The 20,480-nt window shown below is 35.5% G+C and overlaps 1 protein-coding gene across 3 annotated transcripts in view; it reads left to right on the top strand.

The window, feature by feature from the left end:
* The window catches only part of MOSPD2 (motile sperm domain containing 2), a 72,326-nt gene that overhangs the window by 27,796 nt on the left and 24,050 nt on the right, over window positions 1-20,480 (top strand). For all 3 annotated transcript variants that reach the window (XM_077145318.1, XM_077145317.1, XM_077145316.1), the window contains exons 3-7: window positions 10,930-11,085; window positions 12,711-12,797; window positions 14,144-14,298; window positions 17,894-17,954; window positions 19,611-19,649. In XM_077145318.1, the coding sequence (XP_077001433.1) occupies window positions 10,930-11,085; window positions 12,711-12,797; window positions 14,144-14,298; window positions 17,894-17,954; window positions 19,611-19,649 (498 nt within the window). The remainder of the gene's footprint in view (window positions 1-10,929; window positions 11,086-12,710; window positions 12,798-14,143; window positions 14,299-17,893; window positions 17,955-19,610; window positions 19,650-20,480) is intronic.

The raw sequence follows: 20,480 nt of genomic DNA, 5'->3' as shown, positions 1-20,480 counted from the left end.
GGTACTTGTGCAAATATAGAAGTATTGACCAATGGAGTTGAATCCAGAATGTAGAGATAGACCACCAAGTCTGTGGTCAACTAATTTTTTTTTTCTATTTTTGGCACATGCACGCTCTGGTAATTGACCTCGGGTCTCCCGCATGGCGGGCAACAATTTTACCACCGAGCAACTCCTGCACTGCCCTGTCAACTGATTTTTGACAAGGCTCCCAAATCCACTGAACCAGGACAAAATAGTCTTTTCAGTAAATGGGCATGGAAGAACTGGCTATCAATAGCCAAAAGAATGAAAGAGGACCCTTTACACCCTATACAAAAACTAACGCAAAGTGGAGCAAACACCTATATGTAAGAACTAATAACATAAAGCTTCTAGAAGAAAATGGAGGGAACCATCTTCAAAACATGGTAATAGGAGGTAGCTTACTAAAATTTACACTTAAAGCACAAGCAATAAAAGAAAAAATAGATAAATGGGAACTCCTCAAAAGCAAATGCTTGTGCACCTCAAATGGCTGTCAAAAATGTGAAGAGGCAGCCAACCCAATGGTAGAAAATATTTGGAAATCACACATTGGACAAAGGTTTTATATCCTGAATACATAAAGAAATAATACAGCTCAACAATAAAAGAAGAAACTACCCAATCATAAAATGTGCTAAAGATATGAATATGCATTTTTTTCTGAAGAGCAAATACAGATGGTTCAAAAGCATATGAAGAGATGCACATTTTCATTAGCTATAAGGGAAATGTGGATCAAGACTACAATGAGATACCACCTCAGACCTATATGAATGGCTGCTCTTAAACAAACAGGAAACTAGAAATGTTGCAGACAATGTGGAGAAATTGGGACACTTACACACTGCTGGTGGGAATGTATAATGGTTCAGCTGCTATAGAAGACGGTTTGGCGGTTCCTTAGGAAACTAAATATTGTGTTGTACTATGACCCAGCAATAGTACTACTCAGTATATACCCAGAAGAGCTAAAAGCAGTGACACAAACAGACATTTCCACACCAATGTTCACAGCAGCATTATTCACAAACACTGAAAGATGAAAACAGCCCAGATGCCCATCAACAGATGAGTGGATTTTAAAAATGTGGTGTTTACATAGGATGGAATATTACACAGTAGTAAAACAAAATGATGTGCTGATGCACATGACAAGAGGGATGAGCCTTGAGGGCATAATAGTGAGTGAAATACGCCAGACACAAAAGGATAGATACTGTGTGACTCCACTTTTATGACCATGGTAAAGGTAAAAGTAGAGGCTTACAGTACAGAATATAGGGAACTTAGAGATACATAGAAGCTAGAGATGGGTGAATGGTAAGCTAATGAGGTTAAACTCAAATATAAGGGAATAGATAGCAGTGAAGGTGGTTCACTAGTGGGTCTATTAGTAATATTACCATATTGAAGGTAAACACAATTGAAAGGGGTTGTATAGACTTATATGTCCATCTGATTAACAACACACAAATTTAAATAAATTCTTACATAAACTACTTCAAAAGTATGATTCTTGTACAAAGAGTTTTCAGGGTATAGGGAGAAAACTGCAATTGCATGTTATGGGCTTTGTTTAACAGGAAAACATCAGCAGTGCCGCAGCAACACCAAGAATAAATAATGGGGGGAGAGACAAGAGTTAATAGGAGATTTCGATTTCCTATTTGGTGAGAGTGTGTTTATTGGTTATCTTTCTCTTGGAAGCAATGAAATTATCTACAATTGAAAGTGTTGGTGGACTGTGGATTTTCAACGTTATACATGATGACTAATGAATTCAGGTGGCTGAAGGATGCACTGTGACTGGGAAGTAGAATGGCAAATGATGGTATATACACATGATCAAATAGTGTGCTGCTACAAAAAGGAACGAAATTGTGACTCGTGCAACTGTGGGACATTTGATGAGGCTAAATAAGCCAGAAACAAAAGAACAATTATTGTATGCTCTCACTTAGAAAATGCTTATAAGAAAACAGGGCCTAGATTGTAATTTCCTATGGGAGTCACATTTAGTCCACAGTGGTGATTATTATTTCTGAATTTTGAGAGGCTGTTTAATATATGTATAACCTGGTATTCAGAAATAAGAATGAAGCTGATCAGGTTGGGATTAAGGTAATTCAGAACACAGGTAAGGAAAACATTGTCTATAGTTTAGAACTTCACCTCCTCTTTGAGACCAAAGAAGGAAAACTTTATTTTGTCCAGAATCTAAATTTTCTGTAGCCCATAATCTAACTCAACCTGCTTGGATAGCTCATTTAAACAATCGAAACACTGGGAGCCTAGAGTAAGAATGAAGGGCTTTAATCCTGGATAGCTTAATGTAATACCTGTATACATCCCAGAGTATATTAAGCAGATAATCAAAACATATTGGCAAAGTCCCTTGAAGAATGGGAGAAAAAATATGAAACTATTAAACTTTACCACAGGAGAAAACCCTGATACTGTCAAGCATTAAGGATACCCAAGTCAATGGGCCAAGCCCTTGATCTTGAGGCTTGGTCTGGTGAAACTTATGTATGTTGCGGAGAGCTTAGCCTACTTATAGGTTTACCTAAGAGTTACTTCTGGAGGACCTCTTTTGTTGCTCAGATGTGTTTTCACTCTCTATAAGCCTATAAGTTGATTGTAATGTTCCTAAGGAAATATAAAGGTCCATGAATCCAAGACAGATTTTAAAATGATGAAGCAAATTGCTAAAGGATGCAAGTTATATATATAGTATAAGATGATGGAAGCTTGTATAAATGCACAAAGCATCATTCATGGATCTGTCTAGATGTTGTAAAATATGGTCTAGAAGGGTACCTCAAAATTCACAATAGTGAATGCATCTCTGAGGGAAGTGAGGGAATTGGGACTGGGAAGACCAAGGGGAAACTTCATCTTGATCAGTAACATTCTAGTTCTTTCCTTAAAAAAATTTTTTTTTTAATCTGAACCCAATATTACATTTGTTAATACTGGGTCATAGGTACTGTGCCAGTGTGATTCTATTGTGTACCCCGGAAAAGCCATGTCTTTTCGGTCCTCATTCAGTATTGCTGGGTGGGAGCTTTTTGATTGTTTCCATGGAGATATATGTCTGCCTAGGGTTGCTTACTGGAGCCCTTTAAGAGGTAACCATTTTGTAAAAAGCTTCAGAGCCCATGCAGCCAGAGACCTTTGGAGATGAAGAAGGAAAACACCTCCAGAGGAGCTTCATGAAACAAGAAGACTGGAGAGAAACCTAGCAGACATTACCAAGTTCTCCACGTGCTTTTCCTGTTAGGAGAGAAACCCTGAATTTTATCAGCCTTCTTGAACCAAGATAGCTTTCTCTGTAGGCCTTAGATTGAACATTTCTATAGCCTTGCTTTAATTTGAACATTTTCATGCCTTTAGAACTGTAAACTTGCAACTTAATAAATTGCCCTTCTTAAAAGCCATTCCATTTCTGGTATATTGCATTCTGGCAGCTTGCAAACTAGAACAGGTATATAGTTTTTTGGTTTTTGTTTTCCATTTTTAGAATTGTGTGTGTGTGTGTGTGTGTATGAAAAATAACATATGCAAGATAGCAGTAAATTTCGAAGTATAGTCCAACAACTAGTTGTAGAACAGATTTCCAGTCGGGTATGGATTACAGTTCCCACAATTTTACGTTTTTACTTCTAGCTGCTCTAAGATACCAGAGACTAAAAGAAATACCTATATAATTGTGATGGTCAGTTTCATGTGTCAAATTGGCCAGTTGGTGGTACGCAGTTGTCTTGTTGGACAAGTGCTGGCATATCCGTTGCTGTGAGGATATTTCATGGACTTAATCATGACCATGTTGCCTGAATCCAAAGCTGATTGCATCAGTCAGCAAAGAGGAGTATCTTCTGTAATGAGTGACATTTAATCTAATCACCAGAACGCTTTTAAGGAGGATTCAGAAGAGACAATCACATTTCCTACTTCAGCCAACCAGCCTCTCCTGAGAGTTCATTCAGGACCTTAATTGGAACTGCCAGCTTGCAGCCTGCCCTACAGATCCTGTAGTTTATATCCCCATAGTTGTGTGAGACACTTTAAAATTTATATTTACAGATATTTCCTGCTGCTTCTTGTCTAATAGCTCTAGCTAGAACTTCTAATACAATGTTAAATAACAGTGGTGACAGTGGGCTTCCTTCTCTTGTTCCTAATCTTAGAGGAAAAGTTTTCAGTCTCTTACCACTGAGTCGAATGTTAGGTGTGGGTTTTTCATATATGCCCTTTATCATGTTGAAGAAGTTTCCTTCTATTCCTGTCTTTCAAAGTGTTTTTCTCAAGAACTCATGCTGGATTTTGTCAGATGCTTTTTCTGCATCAATTGAGATGATATGAGATTTTTACATTTTGATTTGTTATGTGGTATATTATATGAATTGACTTCCTTGTGTTTAAACACCCTTGCATACCTGGAATGAAACCCACTTGATCATGATGAATAATTCTTTTAATGTGCTGTTGGATTCTATTTGCAATTATTTTGTTGAGGATTTTTGCATCTATATTCATTACAGAGATTGATCTGTATTTTTCTTGTTTCTTTATCAGGCTTTGGTATTAGAGTGATATTGGCTTTATAGAATGATTTAGGTAGTGTTCACTCTCAATTTTTTGAAAGAGTTTGAACAGAATTGGTCTTAATTTTTCTTGGAATCCCTGGTGAAATTCACCTACAAAGCTATCTGGTCCTGAGCTTTTCCTTGTTGGGAGGTTTTTAATTCAATTTTGTTGTTGTTGAGATATATTACATATTCACATACCATACAGTCATCCAAAGTGTACAATCATTGGTGCACAGTATCATCATATAGCTGTGCATTCATCATCACAATCAATTTTTGAACATTTTCATTACTTCAAAAAAATAAGAATAAAAATAAAAGTATATATAAACACCCAAAACATCCCATCTGCCATCCCCCTCTGTTGTTTATTTGTTTGTTTATTCTTTGTCTTTTTTTTCCTTATCTGTCCACCCACTGGATAAGGAGAGTGTCGGTAACAAGGTTTTCACGATCCCACAGACACACCTTAAAAGCTCTATAGTTATTCATTCATCTTCAAGAATCAAGGCTATTGATACACAATTCAGCAGTTTCAGGTATTTCCCTCTAGCTGCTCCAATACACCAAAAACTGAAGCAGGATATCTATATACTGCAAAAAAATAATCTCCAGAATGACCTTTCTATTTGAAATCTCTCAGCCTCTGAAACTGTTTTATTTCTCTTTCCTTTTTGGTCAAGAAGGCTTTCTCACACCCACGTTGCCAGGTCCAGGCTTATCCCCAGGAGTCATGTCCCCTTTTTCTAGGGAGATTTACACTTCTGTGGGTCATGTCCCATGTAAGGGGAAGGGCAATGAGTTCACCTGCCTAGTTGGCTTAGAGAGGCCACATCTGAGCAACAAAAGAGCTTCTCTCGGGGGGGTGTGACTTTTAGGCATAATTATAAGTAGGCTTAGCTTATGCTTTACAGATGTAAGTTTCATAGGGGCGAACCCCAAGATTGAGGGCTCAGCCTGTTGGTTTGGTTGTCCCAACTGCTTATGAGAATATCAAAGATTCCCCAAATGGGGAAGTTGAATATTTCCTCCTTTCTCCTCAATCCCCCAAGGGAAATTTGCAAATACTTTTTTATTCATTGCCCAAATTACTCTGGGATAAATCAGGGCATCACACTAACCTGGACAAACCAACAAAAATCTCACACCCTATTCAAGATTCCCTATACTTATGGTGTTCAACTAAACTGACCATACAAATTAAAATAGATAATGCACTACCCAAAATATGAGTTTTGCACCAAATAAACATCTCTCCCATTGGTCTTACACAGAATTTGAAGTTTTAAAATATGGACCATATCATCCTTTGCTCTGTATTCTGATTTACCTTAGTCCTATCTAGATCAGCTTCATTCATATCCCTAGTCAAAGCCTGATCCCTTTTTCAACTTTTTAAACTGTTCCTATATAGGGTGATGCTGTCTTTCATAGCATCAGAGCTCTAATTCTGAGGGACAAAGACTTTCTTAAAAGATGATCCTAAATGTCCTCAAAGAACTAAAGGAAAACATTGACAAAGAACTAAAGGAAATCAGGAAAATGATAGATGAACACAAAGGGAATATCAGTAGAGAGATGGAAATTATGCAAAGGAACCAAGCAGTACTGAGGACCACAGTTTTAGAAATTAAAAATTCCCTAGAGAGCTGGCAGAAGGAAGAACTAGTGAACTTGAGGATAAGACAATTGAAACTATCCAGTCTCAGCAGAAGAGTGAAGAAAAGTGAACAGAGCTAAGGAACCTATGAGACACCATCATGCTTACCGTTATGGTATTGTGGAAGTCCCAGAAGGGGAAGAAAGAAAAAAGCAAAGAGAATATTCAAAGTAATGTCTGAAAACTTCTCAAATTTGACAAAAGACATCCAAGATGCTCAGTGAACTTTATACAGGATAAACCTAAACAGACCTACTCTGTAACATATCATAATCAGATTTCTGAATGCCAAAGATAAACAGTGAATTCTGAAAGCTATAAGAGAGATGTAATGTGTCATGTGCAAGGGAACCTCAATAAAATTAAGTGCCAATTTCTCAGCAGAAACCATGAAGGCAAAAAGGCAGTGGGATGCCATATTTAAAGTGCCTAGAGCAAAAATTTCCAAGCAAGAATTCTGTATCCAGCAAAACTGTGTTTTAAAAATGAGAGTGGAGGGGCCACCAGCAGGTAAGAGTGCTTGCCTGCCATGCCCGAGGACCCGGGTTCGATTCCGGGTGCCTGCCCATGTAAAAAATAAAAAAAGAGAGAGAGAGAGAGGGATTAAAGCATTTCGAAATAAACAAAAACTGGGGGAATTTGTCATGACTAGGCCTGCCGTTCAAGAGATGCTAAAGTGTTCTGCAGGTTAAAAGGAAAGTATACTAGATAATAGCTCGAAGCTACATGAAGAAATTAAAGTCTTCAGTGAAAGTAATTACATGGGTAAACATAAATGCCAGTAGTGTTATGCTTTTAGTTTGTAACTTTACTTTTCACTTCCTTTATTTCAAAAAGGAATGTTTTTGCTTTCTAAAAGGCAAATGTATAAATTGTAATGATAAATCATGGTTTCTGGACTCATAATGTATAAATATGTAATTTATGACAAGAACAGTATGAAGTTGGGAGATGGAAGGAAAGGGTATAGGAACATAGTTTATGTATGCTATTAAATTTGTCAATTTGATATTAAAGCAAAAGAAATTAGTGTTGATTTAGGATGTTGGATTTAATCCCCATGTAACCACGAAGAAATAGAGAATATGCAACTCCTAGAGACGAAAGTGGAGTGCAGTTACCAGGTGTAGGGGGCAGGGACAATAGGGAGTTAATGCAAAATGAGTATAGGGTTTCTGTTCGGGGTGAAGGGAAAGTCCTAGTAGTAGAACGTGGTGAGGGTGCTGTAACATTGTGAATGTGATTAATCCCACTGAATGGTCTGTTTGGGAGGGTTGGGATGGGTAGATGAAAAGAGGGAAAGAGAAACTAAAAAGATGACAATTAAATGCAATACATGATACTAGACAGTATCAAAGAATGGAGGAGAAAAGTCTCAAAATAGCATTTCTGGGATAAGAAAGAATTGTAATAAGACTGTAAGCTTTATGTCAATGTCAAATTTCTTGCATTTAAGGTAATTACATACACGAATATCCTTGTTCTTCAGGAATATATATAGAAGTATTATGTTTTAAAGGAGTACAATATGTGCTTCCTGCTCTCAAATGTTCAGAAAATAGATGGATAGATACATGGATGGATGGAGAGATGAGGAAATGTTAAGGGTTCTTCTGTATGGGTTTTGTATTGTTTTTACAACTCTCCTTTAAGTTTTAAATTATTCAAAATAAAAAGTTTAAAGAAAATTCTGTGTTCCACTCATGAATAACATTCTACCTTATATTAATAAAAATTCATTTGTATAGTGTTGTATAATTTTCAACGTGTTATTGATCTTCATGAGTCCAGGGAATAGACAGACCTTATTTCTATTACAGAGAAGAAAATAAGGCCCAGAATGCTTTGCTCACTCTCACTGTACATAGTAGTTTGGGTCTCCTATTTCCATCACTTTTTTCTTTTCTTTGTACCCTGAATATGGCCAGAAATTTTTCGCATTTGTTAACCTGTAGACAGTTCCTGACCTACTTGGAATTTCACCAGCCAACAAATACAAGAGAACAAGTCAATAATGAATTTGCTGTTTGATAATTAAGAACTATAGTCTCTTATCTTACAAGTCTTACAGTTAAAAAAGAAAAAGTATATGAGATAGTATTAGGGTGTGTGTGTGTACACACAAGCGTGGTATCTTTTGAATGCATGTCTTCGGCTTCTTCCTATAACATCTAGATTGGCAAAAGGACTGCCAATCACTAGAGGGTTCACTCACTTGTCTTTGGGCTGTATTTGAAAGCATCAGTTTGCGTTATCATCAGCCCAGTTAATGTGCTTGGCCTTGTGACCCAGGCCATACTTACATTACCTTGTAAGCTCAGTTTACTTTCTGTTGCTCTTCACCTCCTCTTTTCTGTCTTTGCCTCCCTCATATTTCTCGTTCTTCTCGTCTCTTTCCCTCATCCCTTTCCTTCCCGTTCCCTTTTGACCCCTTTTTTCCTGCCTCTCTCCTCTGTTTCTCACATCTCCCTTTCCCCAATCCTTTCCCTCTATCCTTTTCTCCCCTTTCAGTTTTCATTCCTACCTGTCTAGGGGTAAAATGGTTGTCATTAAGCATTTCTTATGTAAGTACATGTTCTATTAAAAGCAGTAATTAATCATTTTAATATAATGGAGGTTTCTAACTTGAAAGTGCATCCCTGAGAGCTATCAAAAAATCGGAGGCTTTATGGTATCCTTAGTGGTAGTACCAGCAGTGGTAGTAATAATGCTGAAAATAGTAATGACATTTTAGTCTTATTAATATGACTAACATTTGTATTTACCACGTGCCAGATATCGTTCCAGCTAAGTGGTTCTCAGAGTGTGGTATATGGACCCTCAGGGAGGCCCAAGACTCCTTCAGGAGTCTGTGAGGTCAAAACTGTTTTTATAATAATACTATGATGTCATTTGCTATTCACACTGTTGGTACAGAAGCAAAATGGGTAAAACTGCTGACTTCTTAGCCCAAATCAAGGTTATTAGTCACTGCATTCTTTACTGATAGCACTTAGACAGTAATTTTTAAAGAAGGCCAGCCGGTTTTATTTTGAATATCCCTGATGAAGCAGCAAGTATTATTAATTTTATTAAATCTTGACCCTTGAGTACATGCCCATTTCAAGTTGTGTGACAAAATGGGGAGTGTGAATAAAATACTTCCACATGCTAAGTATGTTTGAGTTGCCTGCTGAACTGGTCACTTGTTTCATAGACCACCATTTTTATTTAAAAGAAAGACTGGCAGGTAAACTATGGTTCATCAGACTTGGGGATTTGGTGGAAGTTTTCTGAAAATGGGTAAAGTCAGCCTGTAATATCAAGAGCACACCCCCCTGGGCTATCCAGTGACCAGACCATATAATGCTTCTTCAAGGACAGGAGCTCCCAGGGACCTCCTCGATGCTAAACATATGTAAGCTCTTTTAACTCATGCTTATAAATGCTATTTATAGTTAAAGAATGCCTGAAAGACTGGTGAACTTTAGAATATCAGCGCTAAAAATCATTTCTCAAGGTTTACCCGCTGCAGAACCACTCAATTTAAGATTTTAAAAGAAAGCCTAGAGATTAAGAGCCATGTCCAAGAGAACACTATAAATGCATGATTTAGGAGCTAACTATTTTCTAGTGTTTTTAAATTTCCTTTTTCATTTGTTCCCCACGTAACCCTGTGAGTATATAAAACAGCTTAAAGACAAGGAAACAGAGACCGAAGAAGATAATTCTCTAAATGTACTTATGTTTTCCTGCTGTTTCAGCTATTATTTCTGAGGACCTAAAATAAGGCAGTAGAAATGCACAGGAGATAGAATCTATAAAACTTTGGCCATCAACTAGATGGAATATAAGGAGATGAAGGAACCAGGGAATTTTCTACAGTTTCTTACTTGGGTCCCTGGGAAGGTACCATTAACAGAGAAAATAAAAACAGTGAAGAAATACATTCAGTCTCAGTCAGCAAATGTTTGCTGGAGGCCTTTTTATTGGCGCTATTGTAACCTGATTTGCAGGATTCTTAGGATGCAGAGACTCTACCTTTACAGTCTATTTGGGAAGATACACTGTGTATACCAGTAACCATAATTCAAGGTAAAATGTGATTAAATGCCTTAAGAAAGACAGTTCAAGTCCTGTAGCTCTTTTTAAAGTGACACTTTACCAAACAAATACCTTTTAAGTACAACTTAGTTCTTTCTTTGCATATGAAATTTCTTCATTTTTCATTGATAAGTGTAAAGATTTAAAGTTCACATAAAAGAAATCATCTCAAGGCGGGCCACGGTGGCTCAGCAGGTAAGAATGCTTGCCTGCCAAGCCCGAGGACCCGGGTTCGATTTCCGGTGCCTGCCCATGTGAAAAAAAAAAAAAAGAAAGAATCTCAAATGTAATTATAGTTTTAGAGAGTGGTTTGTCAAATCTTTTACTATGGTTTTATTTTTTAAATCTTTACCTGTTTACTTAAAATAAACTTGGGGTCTTTGGATAGCTTTATTTTCTTTACTCTTAGAAATTCCATCAGTGCTTTAAATTGCATTTTTATCTGAAGTTCAGCCCTGTATCTGTCTTCACATAGCTTAGCTGTGTTTTTCTGGTCTGTCTGCTCTTTTGTTATTTTTCGCTGCATAATTAATCTGACTTGGATATGTATTACTGTTTTTCCCCTAGATAAATCAGATAAATATGATCCACGTGATATTGAAAGACTGCAACAAGATGATAACTGGGTTGAAAGTTATTTAGTTTGGAGACATAATATTGTGGATGAAACACTGAAGATGCTTGATGAGAGTTTTCAGTGGAGGAAAGAAATTTCTGTCAATGGTAAGCAATTCCATTTAATTGTGATAGTGTAGTATCTCTGGCATAATGGTATCACTTATATGTTTACCTGATGATGTATTTGCAGCCGTTCTTGGCAGTCATCATTAACACTAGAATAGGATTTTTTATGAAGACCAAATAATTACATAGGAGCTTTGTATGATTAACTCTTCTGAGTGGGATCATTTGTAAGGAAATCAGATCACCAGGAAGCAGAATCATACTCAGAACAGTCTGGCTTGTATGTAGTTCAGTACCATTCAACAATAGCAAGACATTGTCTTTACTACTGAGCCTAGAGATAAGGCAATAATATTTTGCTTTTTCTCTCAGTTGTTGTCTTATGTCTTCTCTGTGCCCAGAGTGCTTTGTGTGAATAGGTGATACACACAGAATTGCTGAATGAATGGGAATCTCAGAAAAGGAAGCTTATCCCCAAGGATTCTTAAGGCAACCTTTTCTTTACTTCATCCTTTTCAGGGCCTACTATCAGATTGACATTTCTCTCAAAAAAAAACATGCATTTTAAATCTTAGAGTGTTTATTATGATAGTCTTCAAGTATATGAAGAATTCTTCACAGAACAGGTTACCTTTTATCTCTCTTTTCCTAAAATTTTAACAAGAAGAAGCTGACTTAACTGCTAGTTTAGTTTACATATAAGGAAGGATTTTCTGTCCTTGAGAATTCTAAACTTTGGAGTGATTGAGTCTGGAGACTTAATACCAAATAGTCAACAAATCTAATGCAGATACTTTCCCCAGTCTTCATCCTGGTAGAAGGAGTCCATATGAAGGGGGGCGTATTTAAGAAATAATTTGATTGAAAATGTCAAAACTGTAGGTAATTTCAACAGTGAAGCATCTGTTAATCAAGCTAAGAAATATAAATCCAACTCAGCCATATTAATAAGTGATTTAAGTACCGAATAAACCTTTAAACTTACCAAGAGTTTTTTCTTACATGTAATAGCTAATTTCTGTTGACACACAGCAGAGGTATGGTAAAAGGGGGTGGGATGGGAAGAGAAAAAAAAATCTTTGAAAGTTCTTGGGGAGCTGTTGGTGAATGAAACAAAAGCTTTGGCATTTGCTGGTTTGAATGTGGGTTCTTGATCTCATTAGAGACTGGGCAGGCCCTTTTTTGTTCTTCCTGCTGAAGGATCTAGCATTTTTCTTGAAGTGTTTTCCTCTGGTTCCAAGGTTGTAAAATATACTTGATTCTGCTGGATATGCTTTGTAGAAAAATATTTGGCTAGAGTTTCCCACCTTAATTCTGAGGCTGTAATGTAGATATTTACTGACATGTTTTCTTGAAATTGTCCAGGATTGATGATATTTGTCTGTAAGTAATTGCATGAAATATAACCAAAGTTCGATTACTGAAATATGTCCACATAAATAATGGCCGACATAGTAAGGAAAATGAATATTTTCCCATTTCACTTACCTACAGCTTTACAGAATTTGTTTACATAGTCAAAAAGACTTTTTTTTTTTAATTATCACCGAAGCTCTTCTCTTTTCTTTATATCAGAACTAATATATAACGTAACCTTTACATTGTGAGTTTTCTTTTTAGGCCCCCAAATTATGATTATTGATCAGAGTTTATCACTTTTTTAGACCTGAATGAATCCTCCATTCCCAGATGGTTATTGGAAATAGGTGGTATTTATCTCCATGGTTATGACAAAGAAGGTAACAAATTGTGTAAGTATATATAATTTATGTACTGGTTTTATAGGAGTTTGAGATGTAGTCATCTATCTGAACTGAATTAATAGTTAGCAGAACTTTCTTTTACCAAAACAGGTCGTTTCCTACAACTGGGAATTGTGAGGGTCATCTTTACCAAGTGTCAGATACTTAATAGTTGTACTTACTGTTTACATTATAATAGGCAGTAAAAGCAAATGCTACATCTTATAACAGAGTCATTTTCTTTCTAATTTGACTGTGATATTAAAAATAAACCCATTAATTTAGTGGAAAATCAAGTCTCCCACAATCATCTTCTCCCCTTAGCTTCCTCTTAAAATTTGTATAATAAGAGGAACAGTACTAGACATTTCTGTTGTTCAGATAACTCCCTTGTTATTGTTCTTTCCCCATGGTCCAAAATCCCCCTTGGTTCTGGATTTTGATACTTTTGTATCAAAATGCATATTCTATAGCATTTGGTTCTGTACCAAGGCTGGGACTTAGCAAGAGCATTGGAGCTCCATACTGAATTAACATCCTCACGAATCAGTTTTGTACACGTTATACTAATCTTGCTTACCCTCTCTGTAGCATGTCATCTTTTCTTCTTTTAACAATATTCTCATTGCATTTTCCTCTTATCACCAGCTCTTCCTTCTCTTTCCTATTATTCCACCTGTCCCTTAAATGTTTGTGTTTCCCAGGGTTCATTCTTTTCTTGGCCTCTTTTATTTCTCAGTCTGCCTCTTCCAATGTACCCTCTGTGCTACTGCCAGAGACCTTTTAAAAACAGGCAAATCAAAACACCTTAGCATTTTATTTCAAGTCCTTCAGACCCCCAGCCCTCGTCTCTCTTTAGCTTCTCCTCTCATAACTCTTCACTTTTGTCTTAGCTGCTACCACACTAAACTGTTTGCCATTCTCTAGCACATGTGTGATACCCACTCAAGCCTCCATCCTGCCTTTAAACTTGCTTTTTCCTTTGGTTGAAACATTATTGCTAGTGCTTGATAGAAACATTGGGTTTCTTTTTTGTTAAGCAGAATGACTAGTACTTTGAGGGTATACCAAATATTATTTTTTCAACTCTATTTTCTTTTTCTCTTACTAGTGAAGTTTCTTTCCTATGGGAAAAAAATTGTTTATCTGTTACTTTTAATGTAAGGTTTCCATCCATGTGTAAAGTATTTCTCATTTAAAAGAAGAGAGATGTTATTACTCTGAGATGCAAAATGAATCATAAAGGAAGAAAAATGTCAAGGGAAAGGAATTTTATATATGTATGTATGTATGTGTATGTAATATTATAATGCTATAAATATTTTCCCTATTTTTATCTTTTGTTCTGCTTAAAGTCTGGATCAGAGTGAAGTATCACATAAAAGACCATAAAACTGTAATGGACAAGAAGAAGCTTATCGCATTCTGGTTGGAACGTTATTCTAAAAGAGAAAATGGGAAACCTATAACAGTAATGTTGGACCTGTCAGAAACTGGACTAAGTACCATAGTAAGCATTTTTCATTAACATCATAATTGTGATTCTAAACCATCATTATCCATGGCTTCCTCCCTCTCCTGCCCTCCCTCCCACTTCCCAAGCACATATTGCTATAAAATTGAGCTAACTAATTTCTGTTTGGGATTTACTTTTTTCCCCATGAATTGTGAATAAAGTCAAATGTTGAAGCTGTAGAATTTCTAGAAAAGGACATCAAGGCTGGCAGAATAGTGGATAGATGCTAACTATGACCTTTTGTACTAAAGTGCATTTTCTAGTTTGCTAGCTGCTGGAATGTTATATACCAGAAACAGAACAACTTTTAAAGGGGGATTTTATTAAGTTGCAAGTTTACAGTTCTAAGGCCATGGAAGTGTCCAAATTAAAGCAAGTCTATAAAAATGTCCAAATTAAGGCACCAGTAAGAGGTTACCTTCAGTCAAGAAAGGCCGATGAAGTTCAGAGTTTCTCTCTCAATTGGAAAGGCACATGGCAAACATGTTGACATCTGCTAGCTTTCTTTCCAGGCTTCTTGTTTCATGAAGTCCCCCCAGGTGCATATTTATTCTTCATCTCCAAAGGTTCTCTGGCTGCATGGGCTCTCATGGTTCTGTGGCTCTCCAGCTTGTCTCTGTGGAGATAATCTAATCACGCTTCCAACCAACAGTGCTGAATAGAGATTAAAAGAAACAGCTGCCTCCACAAGATGGCTCAGGATTAAAACATGGCTTTTTCTAGGGTACATAAATCTTTCAAACCGGCATACTACAGCACAGAACCAGGTGCCTGGCACAGAGTAATACACTTCATAAATATTGAGTAAATTAATTCATGATTTATATTGTGGTATTATATTCATACCATGTTTTGCATTTATAAAACATACACATGAGTTTTGCACATACAAACACTGTGATTTTGTTAGGGTTTTTTATTTGTTTGGATTTGGTTTTTGTTTATTTGTTTATTTGGATTTGGTTTTTGTTTGTTGATTTTTGCCAAGCTGGAAAAATAAGTAAAACCTATCAGTCTTTAATTTGGGCCCATGTGACCTTAGTGATATTTTCAGACTTTCAGCAGCAATTGAGTTCAAGATTACAGTTGTTTAAATTTGGCTAATTCTGGTAGTAGTGAAGAGGTATTCACAGACTTGCTATGGGCAGTATTGAAACCTTTTTTTGGAATCCATTTGGCAAAGTATAAAACTTTGAAGTTTTCATATTCGTGCTCTTTCTTGGTAACTAACTCCTGGAAATCTATTCAAAATAAATAATCCTCAGTACAAGAAAAGTATTGTACACCAAAATGGTTAAGAGTGTCATTTAAAATAGTGAAAAATTAGAAGAAAAAGAAGTAAATATTCAACAGTGAAATGGTAAATTACGGTCTGTCTAATTGATGGAGTATGTGTAGCTGTATAAAATGGTATGGTTAAGGAATTTGTAGCAATATTGGAAAGCTTTTTTTTTTTTAATGGAATAGACTACAGGATTGTATCACAGTGATACATCGTCCAAAGAAGGGAAACCTTAGGCACTTATAACAGTGAAGCTAAAGAGAACCTTTAAGCGTTTTGATAATTATTTTTTAAGAATTCTAATACTCTGGGTTTTTTTTTCAATGTAATTTCTATTTCAATGGGGTTTAGAGTCCAGAATAAATAATTTTACAACCAAAATCAAAAGCCAATTGCCTAGATAAATAAATATTCCAGAAAAATAAACCATTATTCTGTTGTTAACCCAGAATCATGAAAAATAAATGTTAGTGTTTTTTATTGCCAAATATAGGGGTAGGGAATTGACTTGAGTGAGCTGTCGATTTTTTTCCAGCTACTTATGTTATTTTATCATCTTTAGTTTGTAAATAAGATTTCTTCCCATCACAAAGTATTTAAATCATTGTTAATGTTTTGAAATAACTTGAATGTTGTTGATTGATTTTTATATAGAATGCTGCCATGAGTCACAAAGGATTTAAGTTTGCTCATAAAAATGTATGCAGACAGCCACGGGGGTTCAGCACGCACAGTTCTCGCCTGCCATGCCAGAGACCGGGTTTGAGTCCCGGTGCCTGCTCATGTAAAAAAAAAAAAGAAAATATGTATACAGAATTGCAAAGCAGAAAATTGTTAAAATCATTTCTTAGAACTGGGTGATCATTTTGACTCTCAGCTTTCCAACTGCCTACCAGAAAGAATTGTAGCCATTTAAAATTATTCAGTGGCTGACATTAAAACCAGTGTCTTAGAAGAAGATTATCTATTCCTGATACTAAAAGCAGAGAAGAAAATGCCTTTCATGCATCCTTAAAGAAAGGACATTTTACAAGATAGTGAATAACATCCTCAAAAACATCCTTATAGAATGCAGAACAATAGTTTCATAGTTATTTTAGGTAGAACCCACTATTATATGTATACCAGGGGCATCCTAATCATGTCCGCTTGAATTACCAGTAACTCAAGATGTTATGAGCGTGGATTTTCAATTAAATAAAAGATGAAAATGAGAATTAGGTGAAGACTTCTTAGGCAAAGTCTCCAGGGGCCACAGGTTATACACTGGGTTACATTTTCATATAACTCTAGTTATTTTAAATTTTTTTTGGCTCTTAACTACAAATTATTAAGCTGCACTGTACATGGTGGAAATAATCATTAGTTATAAAGATATTAATTATATACTAGAATTTACCCCATAATAAATACTTAAGGATGCTTATTTTCACTTTACTGTAGTTAAAGACGCTGCAACTCACACACTAGGGCTGACTTTATAGACTCTCATCTCTGAGAAAACTCATTTTCAGTGGACTTAGATTTGCCTGGTCTTATTTTTCATCCTGATCAGGATTAGCGGATCAGCCTTTGGTCATGAAATAACCTGAAATGAAATGATCCATATAATTAATAACTCTAATAACATAACTTCATGTTACTATGCTCAAAGCTGTTACCCAGACAGCTGAGTTTATAAAATCTTCCAGAAATTGGAATCCGTGAACAACACTTGAATATAAACTAAAAAACTAGCTGTAAGTCCCTAAACAAATGGAAAGAAGGCCAGAAGTAAAGTAGATATGGCAAATTAACTATTGTATAAAGGACTAATAAAATACATTTTATCAAAGCTATTATGAGGTATAAAAATTAGGTTTAAAAAGAAAATACACCAGAATTTGTATATATGTGTGTGTATTATCATTGCAAGTTGTCAACTGTAAGCTGTGTACTTGTTTCAATAATTATTTAATTGTTCAATAAGGTCTTAGAATTTCTCTGTGGGAGTTGCTTTTAGATCCATTTTATAATGCCACAATGCCTTAACAGCCTGAAGCATGTAACTCATTTGAGGTAATGTGAATGATGTTGAAAACCAACACTGAGCATCTGCTTTCTGTAACTCAGTTTTAGGGCTGATTATTATAGTAGCTTGGGGACTTATAACCTCAGTTCTGAGAATATAGATATTTATTTTATGAAATTCACTTTTTGAAATATGTAATAATTATCTTCCTATTCATCACCTTTAGAAAATGAGCAATTTAAAGTTTTCTAATATGGAGAGTCTTAAAAATTTGAATATGTAATCTTTGTTTTTAGGACATGGACTTTGTACGCTTTATCATCAACTGCTTTAAGGTTTATTACCCTAAATACCTCTGTAAGTAACTTACTTCTTTATAAGAATTTAATATATAGAAGCTATAGATAGTATCTATAAATTGTGGAACCTCATAGTGTAGACACTCATACCTGAGACACTGAGTGTCTGTTTCATACCTGAAGCATTGTTCTCTCATAAAGTGTTTTAAATGTAGTCATAGTAGTGTAAGTGTACCTTAGTAGTACAGGGAAAAGCTTTTTCATGAATAATCCTAGTTCTTTACAGTTATTTTTAAGAGTTTAAGTTCTGAACTGTATGCATTGCATGCTATAGCACATACCCAGGAACATAAAAGCATTCATTTCCAAGATTATCCGATTTATTCATCTTTCAATTTAGAAGTTCACTTAAAATAATATTTATTATATGGAACTCTTTTTTCCTGCTATTTAAAAATTCTCATTAAGCAAACACTTGGCCAGAATGTACTAACTTTAAATGTTTGAAGTTTGCTTTTATTTTTTTAATTGTGACTTTTCCATTAATTACCTGAATGAAGAACTCCCAAACCTTATATATTCGTTTTTTATTTGTTGGACTTATATAATGTTTTCCCTCTGGAGAAATCAAGGTGACACCACACATAAATAGTCAAATGTATTTAATACCAGTGGGTTAGAAATGAAAATATATAAGACAGACAATGGGGAACCATCAGAAAAAGGAAAATGCACAAGTTGTTTGGGAACTTGTGACTCAGATGACACTAAAGCATACAATCCATGAATCATCTTACTTGGGCATATTTTTACAATATTGATATTAGTGTGAAATGGTTTGTGCTTCCTCTAGCCCTGTACTCTCCTGTCTTCAGAGAGAAAATTGGTGAATGTCTTTAGGTAAAGTGAATGAGCAATATAAATGGTATCCAGCTTGGGAAAACAGTAGGATCTGCAGTTCCTTATGAATTCTTCATTTATCTGGCATATACCCTGATTCACAAAGGAATGTCGAGGAGTGCCATTCGTTGATAAGTAGGGAATCACTACCCCTATAGTATTAGCTTATTTCTTTTATTTACAAAATGAAAATAAAATCTCTACTTCTTTATGAAACTCCTTTACTAAAAGAGTTTGTGAAGAGTCATTTACAAATAGTATAACATCATTACTACCTTATAAAACACATCCAAGATTCTTTTGAGAAAACTGTTAATAAATAAACTTAAAACATAATGGTTCATTTATTAAGAAGAGGGTAGGTGCAACTGTGAATGTGATTTAACAATATATTCTCTAGAAAATTATAATCTAAACAATAAATTAGAACTTTGAAATCATTTTAACTTCAGTGGTCTTCAGCAGGAACTTGATGACCTGCATCCACAGACTCCACTTATGCATTTAACTGCTTTCTGTCATACCTTTCTGCCAATAGCAGAAGCAGTTAATGAACAAAGATCAGGCTATTTGCCGAAGGGAAGTGACGGTACATTATTCATTACCAACCAGCAGTCCTCCTGTGTGGACCCCTCACAGTTGGGAGATGTTAGTTGTGTTCTAGCATCCCTCACCCATCACTGAATTAGAACTTAGTCAGCTAGTTCAACAATTAGTAGCATCTAGGTGACTAGCCTTTTCTAGACTAGGTATAAATGATGTTATTACAGGGCTACTAAGTCACATTCAATAAATTTTTCATTTCATGTTTCAGCAAAAATCGTAATCTTTGATATGCCTTGGATAATGAACGGTGAGTTTCTTGTTTATACTTTCCTAAAATAAAATCTATTTTCCTTTTTACTTTACTTTCCCAATCTAACCATATTTCTACAGAAATTTTTTTTAATGTTTATATTATACTCAGCATGTACTCTTAGAAGTTGGAGCTAGAATGCTCCAAGACTATTTCTAAGCAAACCATACTAACATTCTATTCCTCATACTAACATTCTATTCCTCGACTATGGGACTGCCCTCTAATGTTCTCTAAAAACAGCCTCAACGTGTTCAAGTAAAACCGACCAAAAGACTCAGTTTGTCACCCACATATGGGGTATATCATAAAATGCAGGCCTTGGCTAGGTTCTCTCTGGGCTTCAGGTGTTGAGGAGGAAGTTGAGATAAATCCGAAATTTGACCCCAAATTACTGTAGTCACATGACCCCTGAGACGGGCAGGATATATTTATTGTTTAAAAAAAAAAAGATGTTGAAACACACTGTTGACCAACTTTAAAATGATCATAATTGTAATATTTTGAGGATGTATATTTCCATTTTTGCTTGTAAAACTCAATTGTTAAATAGAAAAACAGTAGAGAAAATCAGTGAGACCAAAAACTGGTTCTTTGAAAAGATCAATAAACTTGGCAAACCTTTAAATTGACCAAGAGAAAAAAAAGAGAAGATTCAAATTATTAAAATCAGGAATGAAAGAGGGTACATCACTATTGACCTTATAGAAATAAAACCGATTGTAAGGTAATATACCATGAGCAATTACATTACAAGAAATTAGATTAACCTGAAGGAAATGGACAAATTCCTAGAAAGACACAAACTACTGAAACTGACTCAAGAAG

Source organism: Tamandua tetradactyla, chromosome X (assembly GCF_023851605.1).
Source record: "Tamandua tetradactyla isolate mTamTet1 chromosome X, mTamTet1.pri, whole genome shotgun sequence".
In the NCBI taxonomy this organism is placed as follows: Eukaryota; Metazoa; Chordata; class Mammalia; order Pilosa; family Myrmecophagidae; genus Tamandua; species Tamandua tetradactyla.
This window is presented reverse-complemented; position numbering and strand designations above follow the sequence as displayed.